Here is a 19,929-nt window from a genome sequence, read left to right on the forward strand (position 1 = left end):
TAGCGCTGTCAAATACGATGCTGCTGCTCAACAGAGAGCTGAGTGCGCTCTCCTCATCCGTCTTGTTATGTAACCTGCCTGTCGTGTTGTTTGTCTCTCTTGGTGCACCCTTGTTCTTTCTTGGTTTTCACAAGTAGCACCAAACTGTGACAACATTTGGATTCAGAATGGTGCAAAATGTGCACGCTTGTATGGACGCATGTGTGTCTACAGGCTCGCATTTTTTTACACGGGGATAAAAGCGAGACAAAAGGGGGGAGAGTGTGAGTAAGTACATGTAAAAAAAAAAGCTAGTTATATTCATAGATGCAGCCAATGGAATGGCAAAAATAACTTATTTGTCATGTCTGGAAAATAATCCCCCCCACTATGTTGTTCCGCATGTTCTGTCTGCTTCAATGTACCTTCTGTCCCTGTGTCTGGTCTTATCTATTGATTTTGTCTGAAGGTTTACTGACAGAAGCAGGGTCATAGGCCTAATAAGACAAAGGAAAATGTCAGTGTGAAATCTGCCATGAAGCTCTGTTCCAGTCTGTCTTCATGTCTAATCTGACCTGACACTGTGAACCTTTAGCAAACTATCTGACTTCTGGGTTGTTGTCACATGTAAACCGCACTAAAAAGAAGAATTCATAGGCTAAAATGCTGTACTACCTCTTTTCAAATTGAAATTCACCACTCTCATTGTCTGTCTTTGGATGAACAGTTGAGCTGAATATACAGATAAGTATTCTCAAACACACAAGCAATCATCCTCTGATTTTCCCTTTAGGCAGAATAAATGATTGCTGTGTTCAGTGCTACTTTTGATCATCTCTTTGAATAGAGGCCAATCGCCCAGCATCGCGTCTGCTCCTTCAGCAGCAATACCCTCCACTTTTAAAAGAAGTGAATCCTTTTGCCAGAAGAGAATCTTGTGGAAATGACAGCGTTGTTTTTTTTAATAGATGCTGTATCCTTATTCGCTTGTGCTGTGCTTTGTTCTCTGGTTTTCCGGGTAAGGCTTCGCTTGCTTAGTGAGATGAAACGATGACAACACAACTTAACTCCTTGAAAACAAGCTAAAATGTCGATCAAGCCAAATAAAGATGAGGACCCAATACTATCAGTCGTGTAAGCTGACCTTTCAAAGAGAGAAACTGCTCACATTGATCGACTTACACACACGCAAGCACGCACTCACACACAGTCTGCAAACGGATCCGCTCCTCATTCAAACTTCACTCGACGCCTTCATCTGGACTTCCATCAGGGCTCTGGCTTTGTGGTCACTGGCTGGATGTTTTGCACTTTGGAAAGCGTGACAGGCACCTTTCCCTCTCCGGGGGTTGGTGCTCTCATTATTGGCGTACCTGCAACATCAGCAGTTACAGTTAGTTGAGCTTGGCACAGCCTGGCAAAACATTTTTTTTTTTATGGTCATCAATTCATGTGTGTTAGCAGAAAAGTGGTGGATGCCACCTTACCAACTGTTGCATGCAGATCTGCCAACCGCTCCTTAAACTTCTGCTGCAGATAAAGTTCCTCTTTGGAGTAGCTTTTGGCAAAGGCAGACAGCAGGAGACCCACAGCCATGGAGGTGCCACCCACACAGAACAGCACAGCACCCGTCAGCTTACAAGCATCCAGTGCACGGTTGAAACTGACGGCGTGGCTGTTCAAAAACATAACAGGAAGTTTAGAACATTTATTTGTTTGTCATCTCATTGAAATTTGAAGTCTCAGGACATAATAACAAAGTCATCTGGTCCAGACCATGTTTGGTAAATACAACCTCAGATAAACAACAAGATTTGACTGTGTCACGATCTATTCATTATTATCATATTTGGGAAAATTAAGCTAAAATACAAAAATGTGTGAAAGACTACTGTAGGTACACCCCCACTGCTTCCATAAGAAATAACAGGATGAGTAGCAGACAGGTGCAGGTAATCAAATGCAGTAGATTAACATCAGCCAGCTGTTGGACATCAGTGAGTGACACCAGGGGCCCGTTGCACAAAAGTAGGATTTAGACATCCAGGATGAGTTACTTAGCCTGGTTCAAGGAATCCAAAACATGGGCGCCCAGGCTTAGTTGGTTGCACAAAGGCCAATCCAGGATGAGCAGACACGGATTCATTAAGCCAGGTGAAACCGATCCTGGATAAGTGCTGCACACGGCTTGCTTAAATAGACCCCACGATCGATCATAGATTCACTGATTCACCATGGCAACAAGGGCGGCGTATTTCTCCCCAGCGGAGCAATAATTATTAATGGAAGCATATGAAGAGGTGACGGAGAAAATAAAACAAAAAGGAAATACTGCCACAGTTAAAAAACAAAGGGAGCAAGCGTGGCAAACCATTGCTGACCGCCTGAATGCGTAAGTAGTGCACAAATACACACTCACCACTCCACTGAAATTATCACAATTAGGCAGCGAACTACGGGGGACTCGGGGGATCCGAGACCCCCTGAAACTGACACAAGACCCCCCCGAAAACATGATTTGGGAAATGTTGGGGGGTCTCTAAAATATTGGCAAAATGTGATTTCCCCTGATGAGTTATGATTGCAGACGCGATGCGTGTGGTGTGGAGCCTGTGTGCGTAATTGGCATAAAGCTGTGCTGTCCGCCGCGTATGATTCTGTATAGCTTCTCATGTGTTTTCGAGATCCGCGCTCTGAGTCAAGCGCAAGCAAGCAAGCAAAATGGACATGGCAGCAACTTTTTATTAAGAATGTGCCTGCCCACACATTGCCTGTACTGTTTTAGCAGTGAAATAAAAAACGCAATTAAAGGACTTGCAAGCATCTTCATCTCCTTCCCTGGGCATAGAAGACTCTGTGACATCAAGGAGGAGTTCTATAGGATTGCAGGTAAGAAATTTTTTTTTTTAAATTACAGTTACAATTACAATGTTAACATTCAGAGTAAGATACTCATTGCATCGTATTACAGGTTTCCCCAATGTCATTGGTGCAGTGGACTGCACACACATCAAAATAAAATCCCCCTCAGGTGGCCATGAGGGGGATTTTTATGAACATGACTTTTGATAAAGTTAATTAATGAACACTGTACATTGCCTGTGATGTGCATTAATTGGTTTAACATCTCATCATTTCAGATGGTCTGCAATGCTGACTATTTGATCAGTAATGTTGTGGCAAAGTGGCCCGGCTCGGTCCACGACTCCCGAGTGTTTTGGAACTCAGAGATCTATCGGCGCCTATCACAAGGTGAGCCACAGAACCTCTATTGATAACCACTTTTAACATCATGGCTGTGTTAAGAATGTCACTACTTATGAGGTTGTGATGGTAACATTTTGTATTCACAGGTGAATTCCTGGGTGTATTGCTGGGTGACAGAGGGTGTGCCTGCCAGCCTTTTCTGCTCACTCCATTTGCAGACCCTCTGGAGGCACAACTGGCATACAACCATGCCCATGCCAGAACAAGGGCCCGGATCGAAATGACATTTGGCCAACTGAAGGCACGTTTTCAGTGTCTGACCCACCTGAGAGTCAGCCCAGACAGGGCATGTGATATCACTGTGGCCTGTGCTGTCCTCCACAATGAGAAAGGAGAGGGCCCCCAGAGTGCCAGCTCTCATAGACTGGGACAATCCTGCCATCTTCCCGGATGACGACTGTGGTCAGCTGGTCAGAGACCAATATGTGTTAAATTATTTTAATTAATACTCATGTTTATTTAAGTTGGGCCTGCAATGGCAGAGGAATTTTTGTTAGGTTTTTGTGCTGTATAGGCAAGGCAATTTTATTTGTATAGCCCATTTTTACAAACAGTTTGTCTCAAACTGCATGCTTTGATTCTGTGCTTTGTCTTGTAGAGCACTGTGTGACTTCAGTTTTTGAAAGGAGCTGATGGTTTACTTGCTTTGATTCATCCTTGTTCAATAAAGGAACATCATGGTACTCTCTAATGTGTATTTATATTTATATGGTGATGTACTTTATGTGTAGTCTGTGGGAAACTAAATTATCTAGTGGTTCATCTAAAATCATCAGTTATCTAAAATGATTTCAATTAATGATCACAAATGTTTCAATAATGATAGTGGGTATAGTTAAATGTTTTAACAATATGTTCTAGGCAGTGGAATAAATATTGGTTTCCATATGTGGCGACCGCTGACTGAGATAAGGAATGAGATTAAATAGATCCTGGAACTTAGCCTGGTCTGGAGCAGGCTAGCTTCACAGAATAAATCTCCATGGTAACTTACGTCTGAACATATCCCACTTCCCTTATCCTACTTTTGTGCAACCGGATCACGGATAAGTTGATCCAGGATAGCCAACATATCCCCGCTTAATCCCTTATCCTACTTTTGTGCAACGGGCCCCAGCTCTATAAAAGCAGAGGTGTCAGTTTGCTGTTCTGTAAGCATCCAGGTGTATGTTAACACCAAGGAGAAAGACATCAGCAATGATCTTAGAAAAGCAATTGTTGCCGTCCATCCATCTTGTATAGAGGCTACCCTACAGTGAGAAGGATTATTCACAAGTTGGAAACCTTGATGCAGTATTCCCAGGAGTAGAAATCCCAGCAAGCTCAACCCAAGGTCAGTCTGTGCAATACTCAAAGTAGTTCCAAATTCCCAACCATCACAGACTCTATGGACCTCAGTGATCATATTAAATGCTAAAGTTAATCACAATTAAATTGAAAAAAGAACAGGTGAAGAAGTAGTGATTTGGGCTTGTTTTGCAGCCACAGAACGTGGGGTCCGTTTCACAAAGCAGGTTCAACAAACTCTGAGTCTATTCCTGAACTCTGAGTTGATCTACTCTGAGATAGAAAACTCTGAGTTTTCGGTTCCAGAAACGCTGATTTGAGGTAGTTTAGTCAACTCTGAGTAGTTTCACTTTGAGTTTTGCGTGTGCGCCACAACTTTAAAAAGCCAGCATCAATGGAGCCCCGATTCGACGAGTCACCATGGCAACGGGGAAGGGGAGGGCTACGTTTTTCACCAACCTCGAATTGGAAACCTTAATGCGCTCATACGGCGAGTTTCAATACGTTTTTAGAAAGAAGTGCAACACCGCTGTAGCAGCAAAAGTGTAAGTTTAAATGTAGTCCTTTGCAATCACAATAATATTACAGGGGAATATTGCTTGAATGGTAGCCTATTCATTTATTTCATTTAGGTGCAATCCCGCGGGGGAGAATCGCACTTGGCAGCAGTTTAAGATGAAATATAAAAACATTGTTCAAACAGGTGAGACCTCGGCATGGAGGCTCATTTTGTTCATGTTTTACACTGTAAAAATAATATTAAGTGGCCATTTCACTGTGCAGTTATTTTATCCCCAACATAATGCTGTTTTCACACACATAAATGTCTTCTCATCTATATCATGTTCTGTTAAATAATTAAGTCTATTTAAACTAACACAGACTTCTACTTAGCCAACAGAAAGAAGGCAGATGCCTGTAAAACGGGTGGTGCCCAGCACCGCCACCTCTAACCGAGACAGAGGAGCTGGCCCTAAGCCAGAATATTGGAAGGCCAGTGGTTGAGGGAATCCCTGGAGGGAGCTCATCCTCGGGAATCCACCTCCCAAGACACAAGTGCCGTTATAAAATATAATAGGCCTATAGATATCTTTTTTAAGCCTATTCATACAAATATTTATTTGTTTTTTATGTCTTTTTTGCTTTTATCCCAACAAAATTCTGGTGCCGCTCAAAAAGATAATTGTCTGGAAATGCTAAAACATCTTTGCGATAACCATCTCCCAACGAATATTTAATTCTCTGCGCAATAATGCTGCACCTTCATCGGATTGTTGTCAAAAGGACATGCCATGTTGGTGAAAAAAGTCTCCTCCTACTGTGCCAAATGGACTTCTAGAAGTAGAAGAACTCGCTTTGCTGACTGAATGAATGAGGAAATCAAATGGCGTGTGTGGCTGAAAGAGGGCGGAGACAGAGAGAAACTCAAGGTTTCTTGAGTTAAACCTGGTCCCGACCAGGTTAAGTTCATGGAGTCTGTCACTACGGTAACTGACCGAGAGGTTAAGTTCCCTCTCTTTGGGAAACAGGCTAGAGTTACCCCTCTTTCTCGGGTTTGAGTTACCTCCCTCAAACTCAGAGTTTCCCTCATTTCAGGGTTAACCATGAGTTGACCACGAACTCTTCTGTGTACCAAAAATATTTAGTGTAAGTGGAGACCTATAGAGAGCTTTGCATAAAAGAATGCCTGGAAATCATAAGCAACACTGTCAAGAAGGAAATGCCAGAATCCCTCTATAACAATGAAAAAGACTGATAATATCAAACAGAAACCAATAACTTTAAGTAATTGCTGCTAAAAGTGGTTCTACAAGCTGTTGAATTGTGTGGTGTATCTAGATTTTCACACACCAATTCTCCATTTTGCTTTAGTCTTTGTTGAATAAATAATGCCATTGTGTAATATGCCATGCATTGTTCAACGGAGGTTCTATGTTTAAGACTTGAAAAGAATCTTTTTTTTTTTTGTAGAATTCCCCTAATTGCTATTGAAATTAAACAGTCGCCATTTTTTGTTTTCTCACTTGAACAATGTTATGATTAAATCTAAGAGGAAGCAAAAGGAGAAAAAAAATGTAGACGGGAACCATTCGTGCCAAGTGTTTAGTGAAGCTTTATGCAAATTCACTTATTTGTCCGATGCCTGTACCTGTCAACAAAGAAGAGGTCATCTTCTCCAAATGCTTCAATCTTGGCTGGAGTTGCATAACCCACCGAAAGAACAATGAGGCCAGCAAATAAGATCAGGCTACCAAACGCGAGACAGACCTGCACAGAGGGAGAGAAGTCTGTCAGCGGTCGATCCTTTAAGATTCTTTGGGGAATCCAAGAATTGTCCTAGCTGCATTTTACTGGTTGCTTAAGTGTGTTCACATTTGAAGCTTGTGAGATGGTGCTTAGTTTGAGAAATGCAAAGGTTAACCTCACCTTCCAGAGAAAAGAGCTCCACCTGCTAGGCGATCTCTGAATCTGAAAATCTTCATCACGCTCCCAGATAGAACCTGTACACTCCTCATAAAACTGCAAGAAATTTACAAGATTTCATTGACTTATTCGCCTATGTTGGTATTTAAATATGGAAACCAAAATCCACATTAAGGTTGCCCCAAGCTTGTATGTGATTAGGATTTTTGTTAGAATTTCGGTTTGTGTGCGTGTGTCTGCACTGTTACCTGGTGTAGGTAGGAGCGGACTCCATACTGCTGGTAGTTTCCACCGGCCTGAGCTTGCTCACCGTGTCCTGACCCACAGATCTCTGAGCATGAAGTCATCCTTCACACCTGTCTACTCGAGAACACACACACACAAACAGCATGAGTGCATACTTCCAGCACACGTTTAGCTTGCATAAACATACACACACACGTACACAACGCATTTAAGCATTCATGAACACGTACCGTACCCCAACAAAACAAATTATGTAACACTCTACTGAAGGGATGGGCTCCTCAGTACATTGAGATTAATGATCCATCCTCCTTGTCTGCTGTTATGAAACAAGCCAGTCATCTTCATCTTTACATTCGGTATTGTTTCAGCGGCACACACAGAATGCTGAAATGCACAAAAAAATCTTAATATCGACACAGTTTCTATCTGCCATAGCAGATTTCTGTGTGTATATATGTGTGTGTGTGTCCGTCTTGTAGCTAAAGGTGCTTCCAATGTAGCAGAAATCATTAAAGCAATACCGTTGAGTTCTTTGTCAGATGTGTGCATTGTCTGCAGACGGATTTAGTCAACCTGATAGTGTCATAACTTTGCAAGAAGAAGTCAAGGAACTTGACAGCTGTGTAGTTAAGTTAAAAATGAAGGTCAGAAGTTTGAACCTTTCCACAGTCTGACCCAAAATAGATCCTCATATGAAGTATCATGACCAGGTGTATACGAATATATGACCTTGGTACTGGTGCGACGCTATGCTGTCGTTTTGTACAAGGCAGCATCGTGTGACAGGAACCACGAACCATGTTGAAATGTGTCGGGTGAAGCGGTTTGTACTTTTACTAACCCTGACCATGTACCTTTGACATCTAAACCTAACCATGCACATTCATTCACACTAACTGTGTGATTTTAATTCTGAACCCTAACCACTGAAAGCGAAGCAGAAAAGTAAAAAGACTGCGGGAAAACTTTGTGCATGAGAACCAGTGAAGTAACGCTTCCCACCACCCCTCATCCTGCTCCCTATAAGTGAGAAAAATCGACAGTGTGTAACGGGTGCATATGAGTAGCAGGACGCCGCGGGTGAATGATGTAATCATGCATTGACACATCGCAGATGAAAATTAAATTGTGAGACTGTTGGTAGATGTGAAACATGTATGTCATCAGGTAAGATGTCTCCAGTAAGTGTGGAAAAACAGTCCTGGTACGAATGTTCCTCTTTGTGAAACTCAGAAAAGCTATGTACTGATTTTAGAAGAAAAGATGAGGAAAAAGCCTTGCTGGAAATGTCATCTTTTGAATCCAAAGTGATTACACAGCTAGAGCCTCCATACAAACCCCCCCCCCCCCCCCCCCCCCCCCACCCCCACCCAAAAAAAAAAAAAGTTAGCTGGCACCAAATTTCAATTGCTGCCTCTGGCTTTCTGCAAAAGGCTTAGAAAAGGGAACAATAGTGTGACTAAAAAGACAGCTTCGTTGGTATATTTTTCTTGTAAATGTCAACAGAATCAAAACGTCTAAAAGCGCACCCCATAGGTTTAGTGTGTGTTACAGTTCCATAGCACTGAGGTGTGCTCTAACAACACACACAGCAGCTGGGTAAAAGAGACTAAACCTGGCACTCCACAACCGTTCGTCCATAGAGGAACTGCATAGTGGGTAATGTAGTGCTGAATAGGGTAACAGTGGTTTCTTATCTCTTGAAGCAAGTTTCAACATTTTAGATGCGTGAGCGTCAGAGTAAAATAATTCACTTGATGACGCAAGTTGTGCGGTGACAGAGCCACGTGGGAGGAGCTCATCCTATCCAGCCACTGTCCTTGTTATCCGGATATCTCCGCAGACGTTGGCACATTAAAGATGATGGACGTTCAGAAATAAGGCGGGTTTCTGTGCAACGTCATCACTATAGTGCGCGCGCAATTTAACTCGAGCGAAGCGCTCAACCGGCGCGGATTTGTTTGGCTCGGCCAAGGTCAGCAGACCTATACAGACATGGTGGTTAACTTTACCAGTGGCCTACGAACACGCATGTACATGCATGGGTGGAAATTGTTAAAAATTCCAAAGGGGACCGCGGCCTGCAGCAGAAGAGGATCTGTGGATCCGTGTCAGTGAAATAAGAACTGAGGTTCTGCGAGTCCCAGGCAGCAGTGTCTCCAAACCTCAAAATGCAACACTGATCCCATAAGAAACTATAGAAGACATGGGTATTAGAGACTCAATGACATTCTCAATTATGTATAAAATCCTCACATAAAAAGAAAAATTTGACAACTAGCTCAGTCTGGGGCAGTGGCTGGAACTCAGTGTAGTGTAGGGATGGTAAATATTCCTGACAGCGGGTGGTTTGAGGTGTCATTTCTGTTAAATGCTGCAGGCTGTAAAGTATAACTGGACACAGACGAAACCCCGCTGCCAAAATCAGAAAAGCAAAAACACAGCCAGCGTGGGAAAAAAAAAATCAGGTAAGATCAGAAATATTGTGAGTTTACATTTTCCGTATTATTATTAAAACTCTGAACTTGTAAGCAGCATTATATGATAAATTCATCTAATTGCTGACTCAACGAGAACTTACAAACGATGAAAATGTCCGTTCATTGGAGAAGTGGAATCCTTTCCGACTGCCAACCACTGAGTCTTCCTCCTGGCTGCGCGCGCATTCAGTGATGTTTACAAGAAACTCGTTAATATGTACCTCAGATAGGCAGCGTCCCACTTCCATAAATAAAATAAAAAAATGCACACACACAGAGGATCTTACTGGGGACTTGACAGTAAGATCATGTTGTAGGAGTGTGAGTAGACACACGCGGCATTGGTGCCACAATGTTCCGCCACTGCTTAATTGGCTGGTAAACATCTGTCTCGGCCCAGTTGACCGCCTGCTCCAGTTTCTGCATATGTGCAAGCCTAGGCAGCCACCATACCGCCAAATAATGGAAAACTGACTGATCGAAATATGCTGTTGCTTTCAACTTCAAAGCCTATAAATAAGATAACCCGGGTGCAAAATTGAACAAAATTAAAGCTGTGGACGCGGTACAGTGAGATTACAGCTGGGGAATAGGCTATACACGCACGTAAGAGAACTGGGATATGGACGCCAGCACCTTCATCCAGCCTTTAAGCCCCGCAGGAAAACACAGACGTAATATGTGACGCCAGCCTGAAAACAGACCTCATCCATCCGTCCTCCCAACCCCCCCAGAGAGACGCAAACGGACACAGTGCGATTAAAAAAAAATTAAGAAACTCAGAAAGGCGAACTTTCCATCAAAGCAGATCGACTGACGTCTGAAACACCTGAGAGAGAGAGAGAAAGAAAAAAAAAGAGCAGCCAAACCAAAAACGTGCATTGAGCTCTTGTTGTAATCATACGGTCGAAGTTTCAGTTAATGTGATGAAGATAAACGGCAGAAACAGACCTGCAAATGCGGACAGAAATAATCGACTTTTGGTACAAAATGACAACACTAAGTGTCAAACAGCATTTACTCGACGTTAATCTCCACATGGATGCCTCTTCCATGTGTGCAAGATGGTTTGTGCAGTCATTTGGCTTTCTGCAAGGCAACAGTCCAGCTTTGCTAACACAGGATTTCCAGGATTTGTAAAAAGGATACAAAAATCTGCATTTACCTGTCATTACCAGCTCGGAGAGTGATCACTCGATGCTGTTCCCTCAGCCGGGTCCCATCACTCTACAGTCACCCTGCTCTCCATCGATGATTCAGATTTTCACGCTGACTACTGCGCATGCGTGACATCCATGACAACATATGATTCATCAGCGCGTATAAATAGCCAGGAGGGAGGGATGGTAGGACTAACAGAGGAATGACATTCATGAATGAACATAGGTATGGGAGAAAGGATAGATGGATAAATAGATAGATGGATGGATGGAAATATGAAGTAACAGCGAGCCCATGGTAAACAATTACAGGTAAAAGTTACAGAAGAAGCAGTGAGTTAATCAGGGACCGAGGTGCACGGTGATAGAAACACTCACACCACTTTCCAAGATTCTAGTCACATTCCAGGGAAGTCTATTTTTGGCTCTGTCAATGACGTATGGCGTTAGTCACCATCTATGTGCTCCTTTTAAATAAGTTACGATCCAGAAGAGTCAAAAACGCACATCACGACTCCGATATTAAATTCCTCATCAATAAATAATGGGAGTGAGTCTCCTGTTTAGTAAGTTGGTTTCATGATTAATGCATTAAGGGCCAACACTTCAAAATGAAAATAACCTCCAACTTTTAAGGTTGTTGAGCTTTTCAACATAGATAGAAGGATAGATAGATAGTTATGATATTGAGGGGATATTTTATACCTAAATAAATCAGGAAAATGAGTACCATCGTGCGTAATCACTCTTATATTCTGTCTGGTAATGTATGCTCACATGTTCCACCTTGTTCTCTGTGTCCGTGCAAGTGAGTTCCTGCCATCCAATAATGCCAAACTTCTACATGTTCCTATGTTGAATATTCTTGGGCAAAAGATTTTCCAACAAACATGAAGGACTTTTTTCTTATGTGTGTGGTCTGACTGGGAGAGAGAAGGAGGAAGAACTTCATAATGTTATATAGAGAGTCTATTTTTGTGCAGTACTAGTGGCTACTGCAAAATTTTAATTTCCTGAAAGGGCAAAGGGTACCAAGGTCAACCCCCTTCCCCAAAAAAGCTCCGTCTGCTCAGACTGATAAAATACAATCGCGGTGCAAAAAAAGTTACCACTCAGGGTTTTTCCATTACGGTTGGGTTGAGTTTTAGTTTGCAGTTTGGCATTTGGTTTCTGAGGCTTATGTCTGGTTGGATGAGATCTTCTGATTTTATTGGGACATCCATGGCTTGGTGATGCTCTTTACCTTAGCTCAGCTCCCCTTGTGCGTTTATTTGTATTTACTTCAGTTAATGTGGGTTCTGTTTTGTTCATTGTCTATGGCTCTAGTTTCTTTGTTTGGTGTTCTCTGCTGAACTTTTATCCCTAGATGTCCCCGGTGGCCTGTCTTGTCATTCAATCAGCATGTTACCACCTGTTCCCTGTACTCATTACTCACCTGCATCACTCACCTAACCACCCATCCCAGTATATGTGCTCCTTGGCTTTCCTTGTTTGCTGTCAGACCCCTTTTGTTGTTGTTATCTTTTTTTTTCCACTTCTATTTGGTTTAAATCTTTTATGATTTAGGTTAAAAAGTATTTTTTTCCCGTGAATGCCTTCCCTGCCTGTCCTGCATTTGAGGACTCAGATGCAGGGCTGCTTATTAAACTGCCTAATTGTGGAGAAAACATGTTATTTGTCTCTAGATTTTTCAGTTCTTGTCAGTACTTTCCTTCGTAGTGTTTGTAAATGAAATGATGTGAGCATGAAATGTCAACCAAACCGTATGAATTACATTAACTATTTACTGTAGGCCAGCACCTTGCTCTGCTCTGTCAGTTCTGCATAGAGTTGGTGCAACTATCCAGTCTACGGTGTTGTACCTGATGGCTCAATCATTGCAGGGACAGCACCTTTTAAAGTTGGCTCTTGCTTTTTTTTTCTCACTCTGAAACTGTAAAAAAAAACTACTTGTCTGAAATGGTGAGGGCAAAAAAAAAAAGAAGCATTTTGGCAGATACTTATTTTCTCATTGGGAGTGTGAATAACTTCAAAGTGACCTGGTCAAATGATGCTTTGGGGTGAGAAGTGCCACACTGTCAGTTGGTGAAGACGTGTGATATCGTGACATGTGTGGCAGACAACTTAAGAGTGGTCTGTGCTCAAATAGCATTTATAAAGAACTGAAGGTACAAGAGAAGGTTGGGTCTCGAATGAGCTGTTGTGTCACCTTACGCTTCAAATTTAATTTTACCTTTATTAGGACAGGTGTAGATACAACATTGTGTTTGTTTGTACTAAAAAATCAATCATTAATGACAGATGTGAATATAAAAATTGGCAGACATGGGTTTTTATTGACCAAATGTGACCGATTTATTGTGGTAAAAGTGTTGAATTACAGTAAGTGAACCTGGCACAGTGAACAGTTTGGTGATGGGAGATTTATCGCGGTGAAAGTGTTTTTTATAACACTTTAGAGAAACCCTTTTGCCACTTCCCGGTTAGGTTTCTAATTTAACATTATTCAGTCAGAGTCACAAGTCGAAGAAATTTGGTTAGAGTACTGAACCATTATAGTTGGCACTGAAAGATAGAATTTTTTCAAGATTACTGTCACTGCAATGTATTGTGTTTTGCTGGTTGCCTTGATCATACATAAACGCAGCATGTTAGAATTAAACTTTGGGACATCCTGGGTGGATTTAGACAGTTACCTCGACCGGCTTAGGGTTAGAAAACAGTCATGGGTAGCATCCCTCAAGGGTGCATGTTTTTACATTTTTCATGGACTTCCTCTCACAACCACTAGAGTTTTTGCATGATCCTTATGTCATCATAGGTCAGAGGGGGGAAAAGGGATCATTTTCTGCTGGGGGATTGTCTTGACATATATCTTTCAGTGCTTTCCCAACTTGTCTTCACAGATGTACAGATGTCTGTGGGACTGTATGTGTTCATTTTTTGCCAAATCACTATTTTCTAACCACAGGTAGCCACCCAAACAAACTATTTCCTACATTCTACTTGTAAGACTTTTAATGATAAGTCACAAGGACCACAATCTTTCCTTGATTACAGGCATGTCTTTAAAACAGTAGTGATTGTGATGCAAAAACACCTTAACCCTGAAAAATTATTTTCTTAAAATCAGAGGAAACAGTGGACCTCTACTTTCTAGTTGGGTGTATAAAGAATAAGAAATCTAAACATTATTTATAGTTGGTTAACAAAATAATTAGTGCTTTAATCGCACCATGATTTGTGCCATTTACTTATTTGTGGCTACCTTATTAAATTCCAGTGTACAAATCTATCCTTTGGAGAAAATGTTCTGTTATCATTCTCTGTCTGTGTCTCACTCTGTGTACAAGCTGAGCTTCTCCTAGCAAAGAGAGAGAGGTGGTTTCTATGGCGACATGAAAAGGTCACCTTCAGGAAGTTCTCTGTGAGCGTGTGCAGAATGCCAGTTGGATAATCGGGCTTCCTGTAATGACTGATAAAGGACCACAGCTCATTAGAGAGAAAGACAGTGATTAGGTGGGGGCGTCTGGGGGATTATTAGTCATGGTGAAAAGAAACAATAATAACATTTATAGCAATGGTACACCATACTCGCACACCGTGTGTGTCTCTGCTCTGTAAATGTGTTTGTCTGAAAGAGAGATGCTAATCCCAAGTGCAACAAAGTTAATGTGAAACGCTGCCTTTATGCTCCGATGCAGGTATGTAGACAAATGAAACCTCGTTGCTCGAAAAATAACGATTTATTCATCTGCTTAAATTTCCATCATATGTTTGCTTGCTGGTGGGTCGCTTTGGCAGAAACTACAGGATGTAAATGACATGTAGGGCAATGCTACCTGGCTGCCTGGCGGGGCAGTGTGACCTACATTAGCTGCAACTGCTGCTACACTCTGACAAGAAATGTCACTTTCACATACCTCTATGATAACTGATTACAAATGATATCATTCTTCTGTTTAATCTTACTGTCATGTGAGTGTAACTGAGCCTTTGGGTTATGTCCTCCTCAGTGCTGTCTGCCACCACCCTGAGCATATACCCAGCACTGCAGTTTTATCGTCCCTGTATTCAAATACTTCCAAAGGCTGAAACCTTACCTCCCACACCCACATTTAAGCCAAGCTTGTAATGAATCAGTTCCTTTCCTTGCGTTTGTCACAGACCAGCGTTTTGGATGAAAAGAATTTTTGTTTGTTTGTTTTTTTTTTAAACATGGGATTTTGTTTCTTTCACAATCAATTTTTATTTAAAATTTGATCGCTTGCATGCTCAATTGATTAAAAAAAATACTCACAACACCCCTTTGTGATTTACTAAAAATAGCACTTCCTGTTTTCTGGACCGATTATGAACAGATTGATAAATTCGCTCTTACTTAGCCCCTCCTGTCCACCAAAACTCAAAATAATTAAATAGAAATCCACAAGAGTATCAGAGTATTCAAAGTACAACCAAGACTTTGTACTAGGTACAACTAATTATTATATATATATATATTATTATATTCAAACAGTGCAAGAAAACAACATATCGAAAAACAAAGAGATAGTAACACATGGGCATTTAAGTAGAAAGCAGAGATAAATTCTCTAAAACTACTCTATGAAACTGAGAAATAAAACTGCAGTTTACAGAGTTTGCTGTTACTCTATATATCTATCTGTCATTCTGTTTGTCATATTGATATAGATTGATAGACGGTTTTGTTTAGTTTTGAGCATGTTAGTAAGCAACTTCACCTTTACAATAATAATTGGAGTTCATAAGTGATACGACTAATTACACAGTACGTTTTAAACCTAAAACCTAGCATACATACAATCAAGCTTAATCCACTGACAGTGGGAGCAATCCTGATGATTCTATCATGTGCTCTTTTAGAATTTTTTCTCGAACCACCTGGAAGTGTTTGTAGAAATGTTGCAAAAATTTTGGTCCAGCATCTGTACAATCTGTGCAACATACAAAACCCTCTAGACTCTCAATTTTAGGTGGAAAAAAACTTTGAATGGGGATGCTGCTCTGACTCCGGTTACCTAATAAATCATTGGAAATGCTCAAATCAGCTTATTATCTCGTATTACTGCACTACTCTGTGCATCAGACTAAATACTAACTTCATGCTAACAAGACTGACCTCTGCTGGACTTCACAGGATCTGCACTAACAGCAAAGAAAATGAGTTAGTATTGTCACATATTGCTTGCTACATATTTGTCACAAATGTTTGTTTATTTACAAATGTATGGATTTTGATTTATTCTGTGTGCACTGCTTGCCGTTCATTTTACATAAGACTTGAACAGCACATTGCAGTGCTTTGTTTGTGCGTTTGTCTCATAACTCAGCTCGTGCACATCCTGTGTTGTGTCTGTTAAATCAACTGTGTGTGTAAAGCTTTCCTTTAAAAAGCTTGCACAATAGCTGTTTAAAATATTAAATGATTTGTTTATTCAACATGAATTATTACATAAACTGAAAGGCACAAAGGAAATGAAATGTAAGAAAAATTGAAATATTCTTTCTGATAGCCGCAGAGCATCCCTCCTAATCTAAATCCTCACAGTTTCAAGATTACTTAAACTCAGAGAAATGATAGTTTGTTGTTAAATTTCTCAAGTGACACAAAAGGTTTGATACATTTTCGACTTATACATACACATAATGTGAGCTGTCCTGCAATGGCTCTCCCCACCTCACTTATATTTCATGATAAATGAGAGGAGGGGACACCAGATCCATCCATCTCAGGAACCTTGGCCTTGGCATTGTTGTCCATTTGTCATCTCATCGATTCCTCTGTCATTCTGCCATTCCAGAGCTGGAAGCTCGGACTTTCCACTTGGACTAGGACCATGCTTTATTTCATAAACCACTGACTGGAGGGGGTAAAAAGTGTTGCTTTGATGGAAGCGATCTTTCTCTGTGGGACAAAGCTGTCACAGTTAGAGCTGTGCAGACATTAAACTGTGGCAACATTTATAAAGTCTGATAGAATGCTGGGTAGGAAATCTAGCATCATCTATATACCTGTTTTAAGTCGCATTGTAAACCATGTATAAGGTCAAAGGTTGTGGGTTTTATTTAGCCTACAATGGAACTATGGTAACATTTAACTTATGTGTCATTATAAAGCCAAACGAAGGATTTCAAAACCTACATCAATCATATCACGAATTGAAAGCAGAAGTTGAGCTATATAAAGAAAATGTAGTAAATATTACTGCGATGTGAAATTGCATAAACCTTTTTTTTATGCGCAGCACGCACACTCACACAGAAATGCATCTGTGTTCTTTTGAAATGATTTAGGAGATCATGAATCCAGAAGAAAGCCACGGTTGTGTAACAGATGAAGAAAACATGTGAAGAAAGAAATCATGTTAATTGCCTTATATTGCTCACTCTAATGTTCACTTCGAGGAGCGCGATGCTTTAAAATCCAGGTACAAAGCCTTGTGTACTCCTGCCAATGTGAAATAAAACCAGGTACTGTATGTTTGACCATGTCAAGTGCATCCATTTTCAGTCACAAACATTCAGTAATGTTCAGTAATGGCAGGGCAGCCGGACTGTAAGGTGTCTATTTGAAAAAGGAAAGCAGCTGAAATAATCACCGTGATAAGTCACTTGTTGAAGCTTTGTGACAGCACAGCTCCTGCCACACATACTGTAAAAACTCATACACACATATTTATGGATCTATAGCATGGTGTCCCTTTTGTGATCCTACAGCAACCCCCATATTTTAATTGCACCATTTCCAGTATGTGGTCATCATTCAGCCGTCAATCAGGACTGATGTATGAGTCTGTGCTGTAATAGTCTCTGCTTTGCTCTGCAGGCACAACATCACTCATAAGGGGCACACTGAACAGCTATTAATCACGTTGGATCACAACTCCACAGATTTTCCTCTTGCACACTTCTTTCATTGCAGTTTTCAAGTAATTTATGTGAGGATTGCCAAATTGTCAAAAAGTTTGAAAAAAAAATAAAAAAATGTCGGTTACGGTCTTTTCCTTGAGATATTCCAGCACTTCTGGATTCAAGTTCAGGTTCGAATTAGCTTGCAGTTATCGACAGCGTTAGAATTTGAGGATGTCCGAATCACAGCTTCGAGTTACAGCACGATCCACCGGAAGTTTATTACAAGTGTTGAGGAAAGTTATTATTGAGTTAATTGAGTATTGCCATTTGGACAGCACCATTCGAACATTCATAGTAAGCATTTGAACTACAAGGCCTAGTTCATCTGCAGAAGCTTGTTTTGAGGAAAGAGCCCACCAGGAGTCCATTTTATGAAAGACTGGAGATCTGGCTCCACTCTAAAGTCTGTTTGACTTTTAAGATTACTGATGTGAACTATGTCATGGATGCATATTAAAATTAGATTTGAGAGGAACACGTAAGAAAATATAAGTTCATATATATGTATATATCTATTTTTCATGTGTGCATGGAAGGACTGGGCTTACATTGACAACATTGTAGTTTATACACAGATGTGGGGTACAGACCAACTTTCCGTTCCGCTTCAATAGAAGTTGAAATATGCTACCATTGCACCCACCTGTACTCAATTAATTTTTAATGTCACATTGGGGAACAGGTGCCAGAAAAGCGAGATATGAAGGTCAGGTAGTTGTGTGGCTGGTGGGCAGCCCTTTGTACAGAGAGACTCATTTGGTTGACGCGCTCCTACGGCAACACTTTTAATGGTGCGGTGTTCCGTGTATAAATGTTTGGAGCAGTGTCAATCTTTATCATAAATTGTGGCAAAACTGAGCTATTTTTCAGTCAAATTTGCATTTAGATTTACAGTTTGCATGAAAACTGAAACATTTTTTTAAACCCATATTCTTTGAGCTATTTTGATGGGACACTGTAATGTCCACAAAACAAACTGTATCTATTATTGTCTTATTTTTAACCTCATTCGGTAAACATGTAGGCTTACTGATTCTAGTTCCATACCATCAAAGCCATAAACAGAAGCTGTCACGTCTGCTATCTTTGCAAACAATGTCAAAGCAAAAATCCCTATAGATAGCATTGAAACTACATTTTGCTTATGGTATTTCTTGTAAGACACATAAAACATGCTCATCTCATGGATTTTTGAACATGATTAAAACTAGATTTTTTGTTTTCTTTTTTTTTTATCAAAGTGGAACTACCTAAGATGAACCTGCTACATCAGCGTCAGCTTGCTTCCCAGTAGACAGGCTGAGGTTGGTTCCATCTGGATTTCCAGTGCTGCACAATGGCACATGCTGCAGCACCACTCCCATCTACGGCTCTGTTAGTACTGCTCCATCTGCCCCTCAGATTCCTCCCCTCCTCAACTCCCCTCTACCCTTGTGCTCTTCCCCTCCTTTTTTTCTTCCTGTGCCTCTGTAATTGGTCATTTAAATGAAAAAGCCTCAAATTGAAGGATTAGAGTTGCAGCTCTCCATATCTTTCTCTCCGAAATGTGTGTGTGTGTGTGTGTGTGTGTGTGTGTGTGTGTGTGTGCGCGTGCCTATAAGTGCATGTGTGGAAAGAGAGGGAGCGGCAGCCCCATGGTGATACGGCAGATAGTCTCCAAGGGATGTCCTTAAGAACAAAAGCATGTGGAAGAGGCCTCCTTGGCTCTCCCCGTCACCCTGGTTACCAGTTTGAGGCCTGTGCATGTTTGTATACCATGTCTACAATGTAAGTATTTGCGATTTTGTGCTGGTTCCTTATTGAATCATTTCTAAGCTTTAAAAATGATGATGAACAGAGCATTTTTGAATTTTAGAGATAATGTTGAAAATCAGTTTGAATGATGAGAATTGTAGCAATTTTTTTGCCACGAAAATCTCAATGGATAACAATGTTTGTCAGTCAGTGGGAGGCATTCAAAACTTTACACGTCTGGCTGAGTGTGTGTCCTTGTGTGTAAAACCACGCTTATATGTGTGTACAGACAGGAAGGCTGGCAAACAAATGGCACCACGTGGCAGCGGCCAACCACGCTTCACTTTTGGCCGTGCCAAGCTCTCCAATTACAGAAGCTAGCACTGCCAAAAGCCTCCTTTTCTCCTCAATAG

At 41.0% G+C, this 19,929-nt stretch overlaps 1 protein-coding gene across 2 annotated transcripts; it reads right to left on the reverse strand.

Moving 5' to 3' along the window:
* Positions 1–284: 284 nt before the first annotated feature.
* Positions 285–10,941, reverse strand: nrsn1 (neurensin 1). Of its 2 annotated transcripts, XM_075465106.1 has the most exons (7): positions 10,852–10,941; positions 7,439–7,590; positions 7,206–7,317; positions 6,961–7,053; positions 6,683–6,801; positions 1,467–1,654; positions 285–1,352 (listed from the first exon to the last, which is right to left on the reverse strand). In XM_075465106.1, exons 3-7 carry the CDS (start codon positions 7,302–7,304, stop codon positions 1,249–1,251), a joined length of 603 nt encoding a protein of 200 aa, XP_075321221.1. In that variant the 5' UTR covers positions 7,305–7,317; positions 7,439–7,590; positions 10,852–10,941; the 3' UTR covers positions 285–1,248. The 2 variants fall into 2 exon arrangements, with proteins under 2 accessions (XP_075321221.1, XP_075321220.1); XM_075465105.1 differs by lacking the exon at positions 7,439–7,590.
* Between the last annotated feature and the right edge of the window lie 8,988 nt (positions 10,942–19,929).

Source organism: Odontesthes bonariensis, chromosome 5, assembly GCF_027942865.1.
Source record: "Odontesthes bonariensis isolate fOdoBon6 chromosome 5, fOdoBon6.hap1, whole genome shotgun sequence".
In the NCBI taxonomy this organism is placed as follows: Eukaryota; Metazoa; Chordata; class Actinopteri; order Atheriniformes; family Atherinopsidae; genus Odontesthes; species Odontesthes bonariensis.